Source organism: Uloborus diversus, chromosome 5, assembly GCF_026930045.1.
Source record: "Uloborus diversus isolate 005 chromosome 5, Udiv.v.3.1, whole genome shotgun sequence".
NCBI lineage: Eukaryota > Metazoa > Arthropoda > Arachnida > Araneae > Uloboridae > Uloborus > Uloborus diversus.
Genome location: NC_072735.1, coordinates 43,473,410 through 43,496,964, shown reverse-complemented (window position 1 = coordinate 43,496,964; position 23,555 = coordinate 43,473,410). Strand labels below are relative to the sequence as shown.

The 23,555-nt window shown below is 32.3% G+C and overlaps 1 protein-coding gene across 1 annotated transcript in view; it reads left to right on the top strand.

Moving 5' to 3' along the window:
• LOC129223379 (cell adhesion molecule Dscam2-like) overlaps nucleotides 1-23,555 on the top strand; it is a 288,920-nt gene that overhangs the window by 169,400 nt on the left and 95,965 nt on the right. The window contains exon 6 of the mRNA XM_054857958.1: nucleotides 4,802-4,989. Coding sequence (XP_054713933.1) covers nucleotides 4,802-4,989 — 188 coding nt within the window. The remainder of the gene's footprint in view (nucleotides 1-4,801; nucleotides 4,990-23,555) is intronic.

Here is a 23,555-nt window from a genome sequence, read left to right as displayed (position 1 = left end):
TAGATAAAATTGGCGGAGAACGCCATCTAATAGAATCTTTTTCAAACAAAAATTACTGCAGAATGATGATTGTAACTTTTTCGCATTAAAAAAAAAAGAAAATAATAATACCACTTTTATATAAGAGTTTTTTTTCTGATGGGGGGGGGGAGAGGTTAACAAACTTAAGTATCCAGTTTAAATTAAGTATCACCTTTTATAATTAAAAATGTTCAGAAGAAAGTAAAGTTGTTTCCCCTTTTAGAGATACTCTAGCATAAATAGTACATGAATTTCAATAGCATTTCATAATTTGCAAAATAAACTTTTTAAACTGCAAATTTAAATCGAATTCGTGAGCACTATAAGAAGAAACATAAAGTTGTTGATTAAAATTATCAAATGATAATTACTTCGGGTATCAAGTTGGTGAATGGAAGTCCTAAAAATGCAGTTTCAGGCTATAATTTCTTCGATTCAGGGAGCGGGGATCATGACCAATCCTTCCCTCTTCTGGATCCATGCTTGCTGAAAAAAAAGCTATAATACTCGTGCCTTATAGTAACAATTGCTTAAATTGGTGTATGGATTTCAAATCGGAAAACTTATGCTGAAATAAATTACTTTTAAATTAAAAAAACTGTCTTCAAAAAACACCAAGGAACTAAAAAGCAAAAACTAACCGATTATACTTACATACTATTTCCTACCCAAAACTAGAAATAAAATTTATTTTACAATTCCAGTACAAAAATCAACTAAACTAAACACCCAATTATAAAATAAACACTGATTTTAATTACTGTACGATGAATTATTTTAAGTACCTAACTAATCATATACGATCACTTAATTTTTAATAACCTTTTGAAGTCGGGGCCTCCTATAAACTACGACCTAACGTAACTGAAAACTCACCGATTCCTGAATTAAACACTAATTTAACCAAACACAAAATTAATATTTAGAACTAAACCTACTCAGTTACGTTAGGTAGTAGTTTATAGGAGGTCCCGACTTCAAAAGTTTATTATAAATTAAAAAATCGTATATAATTAGTTAGGTATTTAAAAAATTAATCGTATAGTAATTTAGTGTTTAGTTTAGTTGATTTTTGTACTGGAATTGTAAAATAAATTTCATTTCTAGTTTTGGGTAGGAAATAGTATGTAAGTGTAATCAGTTATTTTTTGCTTTTTAATTCCTTGGTGTTTTTTGAAGGCGGTTTTTTTTATTCAAAAGTAATTTATGTTTTACATTTTAGTGGTGTAAATATAAAATAGGTTCGTAGGATAGATTATGTGGTACATGACGTTGAGGCCTTACTACTCCAGCACATTAGTCTGAAAACAACTAAGATAAGCACGTATGTGAAGAAAATATTTTTAAAACGCGCAACTATGTACAAAAACATTTTGTATTCGTTATTACTTCGACTTTATCAAAGTTTACTTTCCTTCACGAGTCACTAAAGAAACAACAGAAGTCGCTGTAATTTAAAAATTGTAAAATTGTAAATTTTGAAATTATCACATTGTACATTGTAAATTATATTTCACAACCATACAGATCACACAACCCTCGATAAAGCTGTCATAAATTTAGGAAAATAGAACTTTGCGGAAGGATGAACATACGTAGCTGTCACAATAGTCAAAACTTGAAGTAATAGCTCGATCTGTTTTAGAACCCTTTAAACTTTTAACTAAACCTCACGATGAACGAGCATTAGCAGAAATGCAACAATCGCTACATGTCATTTATTAATTATAAATTGGTATATTTATTAGTAAATTATAAATTATAAAATTGTAAAATATAATTTATGTTTCACAAGAATGCATGTCATGTAACTCGTGATAAAAGTAGCATGGTTCTTCAAATGCCCCCATTATAGATGAAGATAAGGAATTCCACTAGAATGAATTTTATGTTTGCTTCAGAGAATCCTTGATTCAAAATTTTCTTTATGATTACTCTTAATAATAATGTTTTTTTAGTACTTTCTTTAACTATGGATAAAGAAGGCACATACCTTTGTTTTATGGCATTGTTTTTAATAATGGGTTTTATATTTAATCGTTCCTGAGGGAAATTACATGAAATTTATTGCTTTTTACCCATAATTTTTCTCTAAAGAACAAATAGGGTAAATCAAAGATTTGGAACCTTAGAGTAAATTAAGATCACTCCCTATCCACTAAACAAAAAAATCATAAAACACTGGTTCACTAAGTGGGACGATATACAAAGTTAATAAAGAACAAATCGCTTTAAACCTGAGTATGATATTTGAAGAGCTCCTTCAATTTCATCAAACCCGAACATAAATTACCGTTAGACCACCGGGGCAGTATACTTTTTCAAAAAAAAAAACGATTTTCCTAATCGGTATAGGCAGGGGCGTGCACAAAAATTTTGAGGCCCGTCACAAATGACTTTTCCGGGACCCTTTCCATACTGTTTACCCCTATAGTTCACCCCTCGTTTTAAAAATATTCGGCCCCCTTCATTCTCAGGCCCATGCCAACAGGTGTTCTCCCCCCCCCCCCGATGCACCCCCATGGGTACAGGTGTCTTCGAGTATTTATAGAACATTGTACAAAGAAAAAACTAATCCGACGAGTTCAAAACCTCCTCCTTTTTTAAAACCTGCTAATTAGTAAATCCCTAATTTAAAATTAAACTGGCGGCATTGTGAAATTGTGAAATAGTAAATCTGGAATACAGGTCAAACTTAAGAAACCAGACACCACGTACAACATATTGTTAAAGAATATAAGTTAAATCATCGGGGGAAGGGTGTTCTGTATTCGATTCCAATTGAATTGAACACTAAATATATTTAAAAAATGTATTATTATTAACAAAAAAAACATTTTAGTGAATAAATTAAGTTTTTTTAGTAAAATCAGTATAAAGGTAATTGAGTCAGCTATTAAATTAGCAAAATATATTTAATTTTCTGCTTTGCTACATAATAAAACATTGGCAACGTCCATAAGTAAAAATTAACAGGCGGCAAAAATTAATCATCCATATGCCGTGAGAATTCTCGTGCAAGACGAAGGCAAAACCTTTGCTGTGAAAATACACCGATCACGGAAAAACCACTTGACCTTTGACGTTTTCCGTCCGCTGACGTCAAATGGATTACGTAACCACAACGTGTGAAATTCAAAGTTTCTTGGATTTCTCCGGGACCCCATATCAGATCCAGACCAAATTACAATAGGACCATCCTCGAAGTATACCATTCCAAACAAAAAAAAAAAAGAATTTTTCAAATCGGTCCAGTAGTCTTGGAATAATCCGAAAACATACATAAAAAGCCTCTTGACGAAATCATAACCTCTTTTTTTGAAGTCAGTTAAAAAAGAAAAAAAAGTATTCTTCTAGAAGGCAATGATTGACGACTGCTATTCGTTTACCAATTTTCTGACAAAAACATAAATAAAAACGTTCATTAATGTGTTGATTTAATGTTGTTGTTCTTGTTTTCTTCCATCTACGCTGACAGTTGTGAGGTGCACTGATTCACTTTTCCAACTGTACCGTAATTTGGTTGTAAGTTCAACTTCTACAGTACACATATGCCATAAGCACCAGTTTAAACGGTAGGCAACCATTCACAGCATAACAACACATTCACACAACGAAAGAATGAGGAAAATAGAGAGGATGTACCTCCATTCCTGAGCCGGGATTCAAACCCGGATCTTCCTTTTGCAGTCAGAGTTATCTGACCACTGGACAAGGCAGGCGGCGCTTGATTAAATCCACTTCAAATCAGCTCAGCTGCGTAAAATGTTAACCAACACACAGCAAGTGAATTAGAAGTTGTAACGTATATGACTAAAACTGGTATTGTTTTAGTCATATATTCATATTTTCCGTTCAAAAAAATTGGAGCCAGGTAAACATTTTTGCTTCGTTTTTATTCACCCATTAGTGTATCTGACCAAAGTATTAGGTGTAAATTAAGGAACAAAAATGAATGGCTAATTTTTTTTAACAGTGTAACAAGTGACCAATCTTGCTCCTGAAAAGACATCACATCTTTGATCCAAATATAGTAACGTCCAATGTAACAAAGCAGCTTAATTGTTTCATGTGAGCATTTGACTTCACAGATGCAAAACGATTTTGAATGCCTACTAAATCATTTGATTCGAAACAATGATTCAAATCGTGACAATGGAAACAACCTTTGAACTATTTGACATATCAATTTGGTACTCCATCATGTACTGTACGGATAAGTAATAATTATATCTGAAAGTGTATAGCGCATAATTATTTTGTGTTTTAAGTATTTTTTAAAAATATCTTAGTAAATTATTGTAAACAATACGTCAGTATTATGCACAGTACGCTGCTCTAAATAAAACGTTCCTTTATTCTGACTTTGTTATAATTTTCTTATCTCATCGTACACTACAAGTGTAATACGTTTCGTACATTGAGAAGAGATAAAATGGAGAGAGTTAAGATTTTTATCCGTGAAACCAAGACTCCAAGTCACGTGATAGATGATAAAGCAAAGCATTGGAAGAAATCAGGTTTTTTTCTCTTGTTTCACTCAAAACGTGCCAACCATTCCTCGTTGTTGAGTCACTTGAATTGGGGTCTTTGGGTCAGCTTTTGCTAAGCTGATGATTGGACTTGCTCCCTCCATTTTAATTCCTGCTCTAAGGTTACGTAAGAGTAGTTCGTTTCCTTCTGGATGCATATACGATGGATGCAGAACGAGTTATTTTTTCTGCGTTATTTCACATGTTGAAGTAGATGAGTAAAAGTAACATATATACGTTTTTTTCAGATGGTATCGCTTTAGAGATGGTCCTTCGCATGGTATTAAAAAAATTGATGTATCAAGCCAACGAATAATAGAACTAAACGGAACACTATTGATTCGAAAGACTGCAGTACAAGATGGTGGGAAATATGTCTGCATCGTTAATAATACAAATGGACAGGAAAGAGCTGAAACAGAACTATTAATTAGAGGTAAGAGAAAAAATATCGTCATTCATGTGTACAATGGATGTTTTGTTTACTTGACTAAGATAATTGTTTTACGTTTTGTCATTAGCTATCTGTTAGACCTTATAAATGTATTTTCTCTCTGCAATTGCACTACATTTAGCCAAACAATCCAAAAGAGAGATTCTTTAAAGGCTCTAGTGCAATGGTTTATTATTTTATTAGTATATCATGATTTTTAAAACTGAGTAATACTGGGGAAATGCTTTTACGCACTTTTTCCATTGATTTCTAATATGCAAGAAGTATGAGATTAGATGTTAGCAACTTCAAGAAGAGGGTAAGTGCACCCATATTACTACGAATGACATAAGAATAAAGTTAATAGCAGCAAACACATACATGGATGGTATAAACTTTAAAAATGAGGCAATATTTTTTGTGAGACTAGTATTTCGTTGCTTTAGTATTTTTATCAGTATGTGTTACGCGTTTTTTTTTTTTTTTTTTTTTTTTTAGCGTTATTTAGTACTGAGGAAACGCTTATAAGAAAGAGCGTATATAATGCTTTCATTATTTTCCAACTAGTGGGAGTGTCCTTACAAACTTCGAAGGGAAATGAACTGCACTCTGAGGACTAGAAATTACATCATTCTAACGCTATAGAGGGTATTGAATTTGCGCTGACGTTTCGGAAGCAGAAGATACTGTGCCTAGTGGGCCATTACTTTCTAAAGATTAAAATAATGAAAAATAATATTTTACATCTTAGGTAAAAAATGAATGATTGTTTTTAGCATGCCTTCAAGGCGCATTCTTTATTTTTAAATTTGAAAAAAAATAATTAATGGTAACATGGAGCACTTGCGCACTCTGAATTTTTATCTAGATTGTTTGATTTTAATTTTTCTTTCATGGTACCGTTACAGTTTATTTAAAATTACAAATTCATACTAGAAAGACGGAGGGGCCTGTGTGGCCCCTCGCATAGTTTGTTGTTTAATAACTCTGATAATGTCTAACGGAACGAAATGTAACTTCCTGACTTTTCATTATATGACTCTATTTGAATGCTTGTTTAATGATTTTATCATACGCCTCATAGTACTGTAAATATTGATCCTTATACCTAGAAAGACTGGAGGGGCCACAGTGGCCCCTAAGCTTTTTTACAATTAATTTTTTTTTCCTTTCTCCTAATTGTTCTAGCATAAAAAAGTCATTCTCTCTAGTTTAACTTGTAACTTTCGCTTTATACAGCCAGTTGGATATCCAAATGCTATAAACAGTACTGACTGCTTACAGCCTAATGGTAGCCATTGCTCTTGAAAAGAAAAACTGATCAAAGCTTTTGACCAGTATAGAGAGAAACACTACAAATAATTGCATACTAAGTTTTTATTTCGTCATGAAAGAAGGTGCATTGGGCATGTGGACACACTCAGGAAGAATTTTCAAAATAATTCACCCCAAAAATGGGTAGGGGCCACAGTGGCCCCTTCAGTCTTTCTAGGTATACAGAAAATGCCAGTCGTTCTAGTGTTAAAGTTGTTCATAGACAATCATACTGTTAAGAACGTTAAGTTTGTGGAGAGCGTAAGACAGGATGAGACTTTACTAGTTGGAAATTTAAAAAAAAAAAATTCCATTTAAGCAAAACTTGTTCAGAATGATGGGGTTTTTTTCTTGTTCAGAATAAAAGCCAAAGTCAAACGGATTGAGTTCTGGATATCGAGTATGATACAGTTCACGAAAATGATAAATGTTGACATGTTTTCTGCTGTTTCATGTTTTTTGCTAATTGCCTAATTTGTAAAAGAGCCAAATCTGTTGAAGGTAAAGAAAATCACGGTGAAACTGTTGAAAGGTTGTGTAAAGCAGAGATTCAGACAGCTGAACGTAAACAAATACGTTTAATACGAAACATGGGGACACACATACAAGACATAGAGAAATGTAGCGAAGCCCGATAAACAAGACTGCAGCTCTTTAAATAGAATAGAGGGCAGATTTTCAGTATCCAATGATGTTTCTCAAATAGCAATAAGCTTTCTCCAAAATCCGATGGTGGATTAAAGAAGAGATTTTGCGAACTCCGTGGAAAGCTGCAAATGTCTCTTCCAATAAGATGTAAGCACAGTTTTTTTTCTTTTAAACCAATAGAGAAAGCGTTTACATTCAACACCCGCCCTTAATCGCTTATTACTAATCAACACAATGACATAAATTCATGCAATTTAAATTTAGGAAGAGCCTTAGTAAACATATCAGCAATTTGCTTATCAGTAGAAACATATTCAATATATATATTTTCAACATTTAAAATATTTCTAATAAATTTTAACTTAACATCAATATGTTTCAGTCTACCAGAACTATTTTCATTAGTTATACATTTGATTGCAGAATGATTATCTTCATATATGACAATGTTATTTACAGTAAGAAATTCACATGCAATATTTTTATAATACACTAGATCTAATAAAGACTTACCAACTGCGAGTACCTCAGCTTCAGTAGAAGAAACAGCTATTGAACTTTGTTTCTTCACGCTCCATAAAATTGGACACTTTTTATAAAAAATAACGTAACCTGAAACTGATTTGCGATCACGCGGATCTGATGCCCAATCTGAATCAACATACATAGATAAATCAACATTAGAGTCACAACACTTACTATACACAATTTTATAATCCGATGTACCTTTTAAATAGCGTAAAATTCTTTTAAGTCCGTTCCAAGCCGATTCTGTTGGATTCTCCTGCAATTGACTGAGACAGTTCACAGCGAACAGTATATCGGGACGTGTTGTCATTGCAAGATACAATAAAGATCCAACTAGTTCACGGTAAGGTCCTTTGAAGATAGTTCCTTCCTCAAAGTCAGCTGGAGTTGACTTTGCTTCTAAAGGTGTTGCACTCGGCTTGCACTCACTCATGTTAAATCTCTTCAATAGTTTAAGAATATACTCCTTTTGATCTAGCACTAATTTAGTAGACGTAAATTCCAAACGAATTCCTAAAAATTCAGAAGCTGGTTCGAGTTTGGACATCTGAAATTCATTTTGAAGAAGTTTAATCACAATCATTATTTCTGAAACATCTGATCCAGCGATAAGAATATCATCAACATATAAACAAATTATTATTTTTCTTCCATTCACAATTCTGATGAAAATACACGGTTCCGAGTTTAACTGCTTAAAATTAATTTTTAACTTAAATTGCGAAAATCTGAAGAACCATTGTCTAGGAGCTTGTTTTAATCCGTATAAACTTTTATTTAATTTGCATACTCTGCCAGATGAATCGTTGAATCCTTGCGGTTGTTCCATAAAAACAATTTCTTGCAACTCACCATTCAGAAAAGCTGTTTTCACATCCATCACATAAGCCTTTAAATCCTCTTGAAGAATCGAAACAAGAACTAATCGTAAACAAGGCATCCCAATGACTGGCGAATAAGTTTCTACGTATTCCTCCTGCTGGTCTCCCCTGGCGCAAAGTCTGGCTTTGAGAGTTCCGTCTCTTTTCTTCCTAAACACCCACTTACACTTTATGGGGGTCGCGTTATCAGGGAGCTCTACCAGTTCCCAAGTTTTGTTTATCTCGATGGAGCGCAATTCTTCCCCCATCGCGACTTTGCACTGGGCTTGTTGTTCTTCTGGTAGTTTTGAGATGTCATAAAAGGTCAACGTCTCTTCTGACGTGTACATTGCTTCAAATCGTTCCGGCTTTTTACTTTTTCTTTCAGATCGTCGGGGTGCAGCTGCGGGCGTTTTGGTTTCGTTTTCTCCTGACTCTTTATTTACATTTCTGTCGTGTTTTTCCTCGTCTTTTTCTTCTCTCTTCGGGAGCTCGTCTGGTGAATTACTTCTATCTTGCACATATACTTTATTTTCATTGAAGCGAACATTACGTGACACAATAACTCTGTGCGTATCAGGATCCATTAATCGATATCCCATACTAGAATATCCAATGAAGGTCATTCGTTTAGATTTCGGATCTAATTTTTGTCTGCGAGTATCAGGAATTTTGGCATAAGTATCACAACCAAAGAATTTTATTTGATTTAAATCCGGTTTCTGGGAATATTTTAGTTCCAAGAGTGACATTTCATTTATGCTTGAACTAGGGATTATGTTATGAATATATGCTGCAACTTGAATAGCATATCCCCAACAGTTCTTAGGTAAATTTTCATCATATAAAAGTGCACGGGCTTTATCAAAAAGTGATCTGTTCATCCGCTCTGAAATTCCGTTCAATTCGTGAGTATAAGGGGGGCAGGGATCTATCGTAAATCCAAGTTTATTTGCTATCACTTTAAGTTCACCTGAAACATAGTCCTGGGCATTATCACAACGAATTTTTCGAACGCTTTCATTCAATTTGAGAAACTTTTTGATTTCCACGGGAACATCACTTTTCTTTTTAAGCAGACGAACTTCACAAAAACGAGAATAATCATCAACTAATGTTAACACAAACCTTTCGCCCGCTTAAATTGGTGGGTTGACCGGACCGCATAGGTCAGAATGGATTGTCATCATGGGAGCTTTTTCTCTTCTTCGGTTTCCTATTCCTATAGGGTTCGCGGACTGCTAAGCTAACACACAGTTTTCACAATATTTTTCGCTTATTGGTAATCCTAGTTTGCTCAGAACATGGTTTCCGGAGTGTCCTAACCTGCGATGCCACAGTTCACCTCCATCTTTTTCTGCAACAAGGGAGTTTGAAATGAAGGGAACAAAATCACTTGCATATTGACCTTTTGAATTCAGCTTGCACAAAACGAAGTTTGTACTTCCATTTTCAATAACTGCTTCGTTATTTTTGAAGCTCACAGTGTATCCAGCTCTTTGTATCTGTTTCAGTGAAATGAGGTTTCCATTTAGTTCTGGAACACACCGTCACCTAATACAACGCGAATAGTTCCTATTCCTTTTACTTCCAGTTTACTGGTTTTTGCAGCGCATGACACAGTTCCTGAGGATGGTTTTAACTCCTCAAACCATTCCCGATGTGCACACATATGAGATGTAGATCCACTATCTACTATAAATGAACGATGTTCTACTTCGCCAACAACGAAAGTCACTGCAACTGTTCCATCCTTTGATGATGTTTTTTTTTTTTTTTGTCTGGACTGTGCAATTCCTCTTAAAATGTCCTTTTCTTCCGCACTGGTAGCAAACTATGTTACTTCTACAAAATTTCGCAATGTGCCCTGTTTTGCGACACTTGTTACACACTACCCGATGATTTGTAGAGAAGGCTGCACCATTTGATGACTCTGTTTTCAAAGATTTGGGCTCCGAGACTCGACGATCTCTCATCAGCGCTTCAGCATCCAGAAGACGACCGCAAACGAACTCTAAAGTCAAGTTCTCCGAAGGCTGATTTTCTATTGCAGATTTCGATGCGTCATACTCTGCTGGAAGAGACATCAAAAGATAGACAATACTGTCCATGTAACTCACTTTCACGCCACACGATTTTAGTTGGGTAACGAGCCTGTTCACTTCATCAATATGCTCCTGCATGAATGAATCGTTTTTCATTTTCAAAGTTGAAAGTCTTTTTCTAACCAATATCTGACTGATCGCTCCTTCTCGAACATAGATCGATTTCAATTTTGCAATTACTTCAGCACAAGTCTTTTCTTCCGAAAGCGAAACTAAAACTTTATCACTAAGAAATGATAACATCAAGGCATAGGCCTTCTTACTCGCTAAAAGTTCATTAGCTTTCGAAGAATCCGCTTCACGTTCCAAATACACCTTTAAATTCTTTGCTGCGAAAACCGCTTCCATTCTCCTGCACCACAGAGAGAAATTCCTTCCGTCAAAAGGCTCAACGGAATATTTTATCTCGTCCCCCATGTTACTCCGCTACTGCAGTGATTTAGTAGCTGGGTGAAACTTAGAATTAACCACGCTCTGCTGTTGAAAGGTTGTGTAAAGCAGAGATTCAGACAGCTGAACATAAACAAATACGTTTATGACGAAACATGGGGAAACACATACAACAAGACATAGAGAAATGTAGTGAAGCCCGATAAACAAGACTGCGGCTCTTTAAATAGAATAGAGGGCAGATTTTCAGTATCCAATGATGTTTCTCAAATAGCAATAAGCTTTCTCCAAAGTCCGATGGTGGATTAAAGAAGAGATTTTGCGAACTCCGTGGAAAGCTGAAATGTCTCTTCCAATAAGATGTAAGCACAGTTCTTTCTTTTAAACCAATAGAGAAAGCGATTACATTCAACAAAAACAAAAGTAATAAACCAGTCGTAATGTTGCCCACAAAATTTCTAAGCAGTATTGTCGCTTGTATGCAACTTTTAAATAGTGCCGCTTGACTATGCCAACCTATAGTACCGTACACGACTTTTAAGCATAGCTTAAAATCGAAAGTTCCGAGGGGGTTAAACTCCTAAAAAGCAAATATAAACTTGCATTTCAGCTTTAAAAGTCCGAGTTCATTTCATGATCAACTACATTCTTATGTCTAAATATAGCTAAGTAATTCTTGTAATGAGCTTCACACGAGAACACTTTTATACGTTGCATCTTAGTTCATGTTTTGAAACGTAAGATGTAAACTTTTAATCTTTTTTAAACTTGTTATTAAATGTTTACCCATTGTTTTCTTCCCATTGTGTTTCATTGTATCATCTTTTTTGTAATCTAACATTTCACAACAATTCTCCCATACTTCTTTATTTATTAAATGGAATTAAAAGCCCTTATTTAGAAATTGAATCCCAGGAACTTTCTAGGGAAAACAAATTTAAAACCTGTATAAAAGTGTGCCCTAGGCTAGAAGTTTAACATCATTTATACTCGAACAAAGTTCGAAGCGGAAAATTCTAAAATTAATATCTCGTGCTGCGCAAAATATGCATGTTTACCTGTTTCAAATACTATCGTGCACTAAAGCTCCTGAATATTTATCGTAAAAGGAAACAATAAAATTGTAGAGGCGAAAGGAGTTTAAGTTTTGGCGTAGCCTCTCTTTTCCATGAATAATTCCTCGATACCTAAAATAAATTCTTCCATAGCCGAGATACACTGGATCTATCCATCACCATCTATTTTGCATTAACAGATCGGAGAAAGGTTGTTATGAATTATGCAGAAGTTTTCCGTGAAACTTAAATATCGATCATTTTAGTTTAAATTCTTGACATTGAGGATGCCAATCATGCTCGTAGAATCAATAAATTTTCTCTGAATGGACAGCAATGAAGAATAATAAATAAAATGTATAAATTAGGTTGAATTGTATCTTGTACTTAATGTTTTTTTAATGAGTTACCCTTTGATGGCGTGTCATTTTTTCCAAAACTATGCTATACAATATTTTACTGAATGCATTTTTTAAATTTTTTTGCAGCACTTTAAGCAGTGTTAATTTATTTTCTGGCTTAGATATTTTCAACATTAAAATAACTTAAAGACTAGTAAATGTGTGTTAGCATAACACTAGTAAGATTAAATATCTTCCCTGCTACAGTCGAATTTATTTTTTGCAAAAACCGTTAGAGGGAAAACTTCGTTACATGTCGAAGACTATTTTATATTTCCAACTCATATTAATATTGGGTAGGTAGTAGTAATTTCCGTATAGCGAAATCTCGCTAAACCGAAATTATTTCCCTGGTCCCTGTTAGTTCATTAGAGTGAGATTTGACTGTATTAGGTCTTTCTATAAGGCAAACCAATATTTTCTTGGGTGCTGGCTTGCCAACGTATTTTTTGATTTGGAGGTCATACCAAACAAATATCAGAATGAAATAATTGCTCATATTTTATTGATTCAACGTCGAATAGATAGTAAGAGATGTCCAAACTGACCGATCCGAATATATTAGTGCTATAGTTGTGTTGGCTTCGGCACATAGTTTCCTAAAAGGGCAAACAACACCTTTTCTCGTCACCCTGCTTAAAAAAAAAGTATTTTCAAAAATATGGTATCATATATTTTATTCGTTTTTGTTCATCATACATATGTAACTTTTTTTTAAAGACCTTCCCTTTTTTAAAACAATAATCTATCCAAAAAAATAAAAATAAAATAAACGGAAAACAAATATTTTTCATTTGTTAGCAAAAATAAGATTTCTAAAATCTATTTTGTAAAATCACCAAAAGCTCTGCTGCAAAATAGTGACATATTTGAGAAAATTGAAAAAATATAATAATTATTGACTTTAAATTTTCTTTTCACAAAAATAACTAACGTTTGCATAACTGGTGCGTGGTGACACATAAACAGTATAATAATTGGCGAAGCATCATAAAAAATTTGCATTTTAGAAGAGAAATGTTCCAATTTTAACAATAAACTATAATTTCTGACTAGAAAAATAACCAGTAAACACATCATAAACTTACTGCACTTATATTTAAAACTGAAACAGTTAAGAGCAGTTTTACGTGAAAAAAAAAATTGGTTTTCTCTGTTTTTTTTAAACATGTGTCACTATTAGCGTCGTCGTCATTAGAATGGTTAAAACGACTTTTTAGTCGCTGAGAACGCCTCCCAATCAGGACCAGAAGCGCAGCAGCAGTTTGCTTAAATACCGGCGCCACCGAAGCCAAGCATCAGGCTCACCAAACTCAAACCACTGATGATGGCTGCAGCAAAGCAAGCCGAAACGCCTGGAATTTTTACTCCAATTAGACCACGGCCAATAAGGCCGGAAACGTTATCTCCTCATATTGATGCCGGCCGTGAAAGCCTTAAATTGTATTTGACTTTTAAGTCTTTTAGATACATTTATTAGTTAAGCATTTTAGGTACGTAATTGATACACACACACACACACAGACACACACACACACACACAATCTGGACAAGTCAACCAAAATGAACTTCACTATTCAGTTCAATAGGCGCCACAGTCTGCTCTATGATACTGGTAGACAACACATTTGATTATGTTTGATTATGTTGTTACAATTTGATGGTTGTGCGTTCTTTCTTTTCATTTTGAGTTCAGGTATGAATTTTGTTTCTCTTGTGGTTTAAATGTTGTTCTATTTTCTTTATATAAATCTTGAAACTTGAATATTTTTCTTCAGATAAAACTTGTATTTTTTGTTTCTTAAAAGGTTCAATGTTTGTATTTCATGTCATGCTGATATTCTAGACTTTCAGTAACCCAATTGCTTGTTTTGTGAGATGTCGGGGACTAGTGCTGCTTTTTTAGGCAAAGTTCGCCAGCAGCACTCACGAAAAATCTCATGGTTTTTCCCTACCCTTGGGGAGTACCCCAATGAGGCCCCAGGGTCTTTTGGGATTATTTTCATTTTTTCCTTCTTTTAAAAGAATTTTCGTTCTTATTCAATCCTTATATTGCTATCAAATATATATATATATATATATATATATATATATATATATATATAATCGTATAAGGGGGAAGATTGGGTACAGTTAAAACAAAAATTCAATTAAGTTTTTTTGGCATTAAAAAACACAAAAATATTTTTTTCAAATGGTAAAATATTTGTCACTATAATAGGTATTCTAAAAGTGGATCTAGAAAAAACTACGAATTTACAAAAATGAGAAAAAAGAAAAAACAATTCATGTCGTCTTGACACACAGTAGTGACATCTATTACGTATTTGTTTGGTACTGAAATGGAATGATTTAGATGATTCTGGATTAGTAAATTGACCCAAAGTGCCATGTTGTGACGTAACATTAAATAAGGATCGAATGCTTTCGCTGTAGTCTTTGTCTATTACGTGTACAACAGATTATTTCCAGTCTGTTTCAGAAAACGTAAAAAACAGCTTATCTAAACATTTCTAGGCATTTTTAAATTTTAAAATGGAAGAAATGCTTTTTAGATTTAGCATATTGCAATGAAACAATAAAAATATATATGTATAAATATAATCTGTACGAAATGGGAAATATTTATGTGACATTGAATAGCACAAAAAGTCATAATTGAAGCATCCTTGTTCTGTTGGTGCAGGGCTTTTTAACTTATTTTATTATTATTTGCATCAACAGGCAAGTTGTAATTAAATATAATTCAATGTATAATGTATCCACTTTTAATATAAAAGTGCCATGGGAGCTTTGAGCAACGAATTAATGGTGTCTCACTATTTCATCATTGCAAAATATACATTCAAGAACTGCCATTCTTAGACAAATAAAATTAACAACATCATTCTACGTCTAAAATGAAAGTAAGTTAATAGGCTAAATTAATAACACCAGTCTGTAAAATTGAACAGTTCAGAAAAAGTGCAATAAACTACGGAGATAATTTTACTTCGATGGGTTCAAATTATGATGACAGATTTTTTTTCTTTGACCGTTGAAAGCATTTTTTTTTTCTACAACACAGTGTGCCAACCTGACTTTTAAAAAGTTTTACTCGGCTGGACATATACAAACTGAAAATATATTGCTTTTGTCTCACTTTGTTTCACTGTACCCACTTCTCATCTATATTTTAACTAAGTACAATTTATGCTTCCGCCGCTTTTTAGTATAATTTTCCTTTTTGCACAAAGCATATTTTGTTATCAAAAAATGTTTCTAAAGTTGAAAGATTTAATTTAAATAATTTGGCGTCAGTGCCAAAGGAAAGAAAGACACGCATAGTCAATAATACGCAATTGATGTTCGTACTTGGAAGGTAGAAGCATTTAGTTTTGAACTCATGTCGTGTTACTAAGTGTTTTTTTTTCAAGCACAATTTGTCTGGTTTTGTTAAATAATAACTTTTTAGAAGTGCAACTAATAGTCCAGGTATATTACTTTTCATTTAATTTATTTCTTGAGAAAATGTTCTCAGAAACAATTATTGACTATTTATTTGAGCAAAGTTTTTTTTTCTTCTATCATTATCTACTTAAAATAATTCTCATTTCAATTTAAACTACATTTCATTATTCAGTTTTCAATTTCATGTAAGGCATAGTCTTAAAGGCAATAACTATTCACTCGTGCTGGGGGTAAAATCGACAATTATTATGTACTTTTGCTTTACTATGTAACGTTTGCTCTATATTTACCCATCTTCCCTGATAAACATAGAAAATAAGTTTTTTTCTTATAGATGATGAAAAAGTACATTCTAAAATTATTTATTAAATTACAAAAAAACAAGAAAGATATTTTCCTAATTATTTGAAATAAACTTCAAACCACTTGGAGATAAATATCTTAAAATACGTACAAAGCAACAGTCAATTATTTTTTTTAACGCCCGCGAATACTGATAAACTAAAAGCGTACATTAATCAGCTTTAAGCTACCGCCCTTAAGCCGGGGTTAAGGCATAATTGTACTGCACACTCTAAGGAGGACTCTTGCGGGTGTACTAAATTCATTTTAGCTACTGATGTGAAAGATATCTCAGTTTCAATGATAGGACATATCTGCCTCGAGAAATGACCGACTTCAATGATCAGCTTCAATTATGGTTTTGTCTATTCCAGACTGCTGAGTTCATAGCAAGCAAGAAACTGCAGTCTGTGGGTGTCATAACCAGGCTGTCGGTATAGTATGTTTGTAGATGTTTTACATTTCTTGCCTTAATATATCTAAAACTTGAAATTTCATGAAAGTAGCCACAACAACATCCAGGCTAAACGAACTGAGAAAAAAAAGTCAGTTCATTTTAAAGGTTTTGAATAAGTACATTTAAACTATTGGTTGAGTTCTGAAAATCAATGAGGTCTTAATTATTTTACATAAACCGAGACCATAATAGGAAAAAATCTTTTAAGGTACTTACAAAGCTATTAAAAAAAAAACGCTTTTAAGGGCACAAATGCTTGTAAAGTAATCTTTGTCTTAAACATAAAATTCTAAAAATTTCGAGGAAAGTTGCATTAACAAATTTTGAGATTAATGAGCTGCAAACAAAATCAGCTAATGTTACCGAAATAAAAAAAAAAAGTGCAGACTTTTTTTTTTTTTTTTTTTTTTTTTTTTTATGAGCCACGAAAAACAATTGCTGGTATTAATTATTTAAAATAAAATCGAAACCACTTTAGGAAAAAAAAACTTCTAAAATACATAAAAATCCACTGTTGTTAATTTTTTTGTAGTCAATTATGTCCACGAATGCTTATAAATTAAACCTTAGATTGATGCTACAAAAAATGTAAAATTCTACAGATTCCGCGAAAGTTGCATCAACAAATTCCCGGCCTAACGAGCTGCGAGAGAAGTCAGTTAATCTATATTCTCTAGAGTATTATTTTCTTGCATTAAAGAGGTTTCCATAACAGCATTTAGGTAAAACTGTTCCCGCGCTCCCAAACGGGAAGTGCTTTTGCTAATTATAGATCAATATTCACGAAGAATTTGGAGAAGAGAGACCAGATGCCTCTATTTCTTTTGATCTTAGAAGGATATCAAATGCCGCATTAACTTTTACTCTTGATACCCGAAATGTAATTAGATTGCATTAGAGAAGGGATGGTTTCAGAGTAGAGGGAATTTATCAATGATTTATTACATTTGATGAGTTTTAACTCTTATCGTAACATTATGGAGAAAATTTGAAGAGCTTTTGGATCAAAACATAATAGAAAATTACGATAAGATTTTAAGTAGATTGAACAACCAATAGGAGATCAGGAATGTGTGAAGGAGTTTTATGAATTATATATAATGTCTATGATTTTTAGCCTTTTCTTGAAGTTAAGTTTATCTAAACTTGATTTTATGTGGACATTAAATGAATACAAAAATCAAAAAAATTCATTAATATCCATTTCGTGGAGAATATCGGTCATAACGAATGTTGCTTTTGGCATGCAGTAGAAATTACTAAGTAATTTTTGGTGTTCGCATAGGTTTATAAATTTTGAAAAATGGGTAAAATGACCTTCTACTTAACGAAAAGTAAAATTTCAGAATTATTTAAACTCACATTCAATGAAAATATTTCCAGCAAAAGTAAAAGTAGATGCACATAAATTTTAACCATTTCATTTTTGTGTCATTGTGTCCATCAAATCCTCATCTAGTAACGGTTTGTAAGAACACTCAAAATAATAATAATAATAATAGTAAAAAAACTGCTAACAATGGTGTCATGCAATCACTTAAAAAAAAAGTTTAATCATTAGTGGTTTTTTTTCCCTTAACCAAATCTAAACTTTTAAACGAATCTATCTCAAAAATGCAAACTTGTGTAATAATGCGACTGCATTTGTACTATACTGTAAGCATGAAATAGTTAAACTTACGCATAAGAATTATTAATGTATTACAATTATGGAATTTGTTTTACTTTACTACTTATGAACTTTGTGATCACTTTCATTTTTTGCGAGAATTTAATACTTCGAAGGTAAAACATTCTTTTTTTATGCAATTTTTCGCCGATTTATCAATTTTTATTGCATACTAATCGTCTTCAATCAGTAACAAACAGTCATTAGTAGGCAACCGATTTTGCTTGCATTGTGTAAATTCAAAGTTTTTTTTACGGCTGAAATCACTGTATGAACAGTTAATATATTTTTATATTACAATTAAATGACGAAAATGCGCGATGTATCTATTCTTATCTCATAAAAACTACATTTTTTTTAAATTGCAGATTAAGCTATAAAAAAGCAATAAAGTCTGTGTTTAATACGTAAATATGTGTATAAATTAATGTAACTACATATAGTATTTCTATATTAATATAAATATTTACATACTGCTGTTTCTTTTAAATAACTGTTTCATAATATCCTTTTTCAACTTCACAAGCATAAGTTTTCATATAATTTTCTATGTAACTCTGTAATAAAATAATAAAACTCCTAATTTGGTTTTCGCTATATGGAATACAAATACAAGGATATATAGCCATTAGACTTTTTTTTTTGCTTCTAAAATGTTACGTAACCAATTAATCTATGTGAAATACACTGCCAGCTCAGTCATTTCCAGCCAAATCCTAGAAAGATTTTAACAGGAAATACCCAACGTTTTAGCACAAATAAACATGTTACTGAATAGATGTGTTTCGAAGTTTCTAGGAACCCCTTTATACTTCCTTTTACAAAGAAGGAAGTATTTGCAAAAAAAATTTCACTCAAAAATCGGCCCTAATTTCTATTTTGCTCACCCCTAAATAAGCATTGAGGGTTTTTTTTTTTTTTTCAACACGACCACACGTGGATATATGCCTAAGAAGGTATAGACATCCGAATTATATCCATTTTGACGATCTCCGAGTTAATTGCGATGCATTTTCTCGTGACGTCCGTATGTACGTATGTATGTGCGTATGTGCGTATGTATCTTGCATAACTCAAAAACGGTATGTCCTCGAAAGTTGATATTTGGTACGTAAAATCCTAGTAGGGTCTAGTTGTGCACCTCCCCTTTTAGTTGCATTTGGATGTCCTAAGGGGCGGGGGGAGGGTATTTTACACTTGTTAAAATCGTTGTTTAAATCATTGTTAATTTCAATGCAAACTCAAATAGTGTAATTATTTGGCAAACACTTGGCAATATATCGCCAATCTACTGGTCGCCAAGTTTTGTCGCAAACAAATTTGACGTTTTTTTTTTTTTTTTTTTTTTTGGTTAATCTGGTTTTAATTTGGCCATAACTAGAGAGTTAACCATTGAATCAAATTAAAACTGCCAATATTGGGAACATATATCTGTATAAAACGTTGTCTTTGCTTCGGTTCGCAACAAACTTGGGGTGAAAATATTTAAATTGTTTCTTTGCTCACTCCGAGGAACTATTATCATTAAATTAGCGTAAAAGGAAGTCATGTCATGCACACATCAGCTCGTTTCAATTTAAGGCTCTAAGCTTTCGGATGTAAACCATATGGTAAAAGAACGTATTTTCATCCAATAGTTCACAACTTTGAATTGAAAATGGGGTTCCTAGAAACCCCGAAACCTGTGTATTCATAAATCTTTTTTTTATGCTGTAAAAAACATTGGATATTTTCTGTTACTTCTTAGCACAAAGGTATTTATTTATTCCTTGTTGATGGATAGATTGTTCGACAATTGTGTCCTTGATAGAATAGTTTACAACGTCTTCAAAAATACTGGCAACATTATCGCATCCTTATCAAATGTTTAAGAAAATATGCTGCTAAAAACATTAAAGAAAAATTTAGACTAATAACCTATATGGCACTTACTCAACAAAAAAAAACTATTTTTGAAAAAATGTTTTTAGATATGTTCGTGGTTTTCTGATATAAAATACTCTTTCGTTGTAATCTCTACATTTTTCTAAGCAACAAATTCCATACGCATACAAACAGTTTTCACTATTTTATTGTTTTAACTTAAAAAAAATAATAAATAATAATTTTCACTCTTCCGTTTTGAAGTGTGTTTCAAATAGCGTGAAAAGTAAGTTTTTATATTTTTGCGTATTGGCCTAAACAGCAGAATTAAAACTCAACCATGAAATACGTATAATTTTTCTTTCGATTCGTTACACTAACAAATGCTATTCAGTCAAAAAACGTATTTTCTGGCATGAAGATAAATTTATCCTAAGTTAAACATAATGACGAACCAAAACAATTTGGGCATCCGGGGATACAAATTTTAAGATAATGATAGCTGTTGCGGAAGATAAAATCCAACGTGGAATTCAAAATCAAAGGTCAAATTATATGTAGGTCAAGGATCTAATGGAGTCTTGGGTCTGTCACATGAAATGACGAATGATGATAAATATGGTGCTTCAAACTTTTGAAAAGAGCATTTCTTCGTGTTTTTGCTTGATTTCTCTACTAATCCCTTAAAAATAACTGAAGTATATCTGCTTTTCAAAATCGATTGAAAAATAATATTCTCTTAGTAAGTCCAGAGTTTTCAAAATATTTCGTTTTAAGTTTCTGTAAAGGAGATCGTTTAAGCAAGCGTTTATGTTTAAAAAGCACATGTGATAGCTAAGCTGCGTTGAAAAATTGAGTATTACATAATTTAAAGTTGCTGTTGACTTTATTAAAAAACAGTTTCATCAGTTCAAGATTGCAATATATTTATTATTATTTTCTTATGGAAAGTTAAATCCTCTGACGTGATTTTAATGCTTTTACAAACTCGAATGTACTCCCCAATATAAGCAATTTTAATCAACTTGTAATTGAGTAAGTGATACTAGGAAACATATTTTAAATTTTAAAAATCGTTGAAGTTATGTTATTGAAAGTTCAGAGAATCTTAGAGATTTATTGTACAAGAGGAAGGTTGAGAGATTTGAATCTTTTTTTTTTTTCGTTTCTTTTTAATATAAATAATTAATTCTTTAACTCGGTAGCAAATATAAGCAATAGCGTCTTTGAACACTCATACACACTAATAATATTTATTATTATTTTTATTAAATATATGAAAGTAGGTGTGGCGCATTCGATGTAGTTTCTAGCGTTTTTGTTTCAAGCTATTCCTTTTCGGAAGGACAAATTATTTTCCATATTTTAGTTAGATATTAACGTTTTTGGTTCAAGATATTTTCTTCTTTGAAAAACGGTTCTGCGGATAAGAACCACATGCTGCATGAATTAATCAGTATCAGAAACAGTGGATGCATTCAAAAAAAAAACTTTTCCTATACAGCTTTTAAGGGTAAATGTACATTTACATTTGAAAATCGCATTTAAGACACGTTTCAGATTTGTCGATTGATGTTTAAAAAGAGTTTAACGTATCAATATAAATATTTTTCCATTCTTTGTTAATTCGAACGCACTGAGCAAACATGTAACTGCGCGTTCCAAAGTGGAACGATTTACTATTTTTTTTAGCGACCATATGGTTAAACTAATATTTACTCGTACATACACTTTTCACAATGCACTACTTAACGTGCGTCTAAAGTTTTGATTCACAAAGAACTACACAAAAGCTTCAGCATTGTGCAAATATCTAACCGATATTGGTTAGATATTTGCACATAAATATCTTTGAGGCAAATTATGTTTATTGCATTTATATATCTTTGAAGCAAATATAACCCAATGTACTATTTTTTCTCCAATTTCTATTTATTTTAACCAACGTTCTTACACGAAAAATAAACTTTCGGCAAATATAATGACAAAAAAGACTAAAGCTTTATTAAAAATCTCGATGCTTCTGTAAATAATTTGAGAAGTATTTTTTACTCTAAAACGCGAAATAAGACAGCGCAGCGAGCTGCATTTTGCCATATTTAGATTTTCGAAGTATAGTAGAAATAAATCTTTCTCTGGGCATACATCACCGATAACATGTTTTTGCATGATGAAAACACTAAAAAATTAGATTACCGTAATAACCATTAGATGCTGAAGTTAGAGTTGCGAGTCAATTTGTGCCAAAAATGCAGTCATCATGAAAGTTTGGGCAGTATGCCAGCAGATATTATGTGATGATCCGAAGTGAGCATTGAAGTATCATAAGAGAAATACATGCAAATAAATGAGAAACATCTCCATTTTTTTCTTATTTTACAAAAGCATAACGACATTAATACAATAGAAGACAATTTTAGGCTCAAATATAAGATTTTATTTGAAGATGTAAAGAAATATAGTATATATTTATAAGAAAGAACTACTGAACTGAAAATGTTTCTTATTCATCTTTTTGAGATACGTTTATTGGGACATATGGATAAAAAACACTTTTGTTGCCCTATCAAATATTACAAAGCCTAATAGCAACTGTTTTTGAAGCTTATAGAGAGAGTAAAAATAATCTTATCTAAGCATATTATCAAACAAAGCCATTACTAAAGCATTTTTCCATTTAATACAAAGTAATTTCCCTTTTATTAAAATACTTACTGAAATTTGAAAATATAATTGTTTTCTTTTCGTACATACAAACGGGAAAAAAAGGGGGGGGGACTCAGACTAATTTATCTATATGTTTACTAGATATAATAGTTAATGAAATTATTTTTAAATTGATCCCTCGCGCTTTGAAGTTGCGTGGAAAATACTTCATTGTATTGAAGCAGACGCTAAAACAAAAACAAAAAAAAAAAAGATGAACTTCGAAAGCTTTTTCCTGTAGTTTTAGTATTTACATCTTTACGTAAAAGAATTTTTTCATTGTCAGCATTAAACAAATTATTTTTAAATATTAATGTTTTTCTGTTAATGCATATAAAGGAGTTTGTAAGGGATTTGTTTGCATTAAAGTAGTACTGCATTACTATCTAATCCGTTTCGAATTTACTGTTAGCTGCTGTTGTCTGCTGTTCTTATTCGAATGGTTAGTTATGCTTAAAAACGAAAAATTAGATTAAATTGGTGAAAAAAGAAATAGGTATGAAGCACTATCTTATAATGCGCAAACTGCCTAGTACAGTACTGTTTTTTTTTGGAAAAAAATACATTTTTTCTTTTACTGAGCAATTTGTAAAAAAGCAAAATTTTTTTTTAGTCTAGTTTATTTTTTTCAATAAGAAAGAGTCATCAAATTCTTCTAATAATGTATTTTAACTATTTAAGACATTCATTTTCAATATGTGGGCAGCGTAAAAAAAAAAAAAAAAAAATCTTGATAGAAAAGCAAAAAAAAAAAAAGGAGATTCGTTAGGTCTCAACAAAA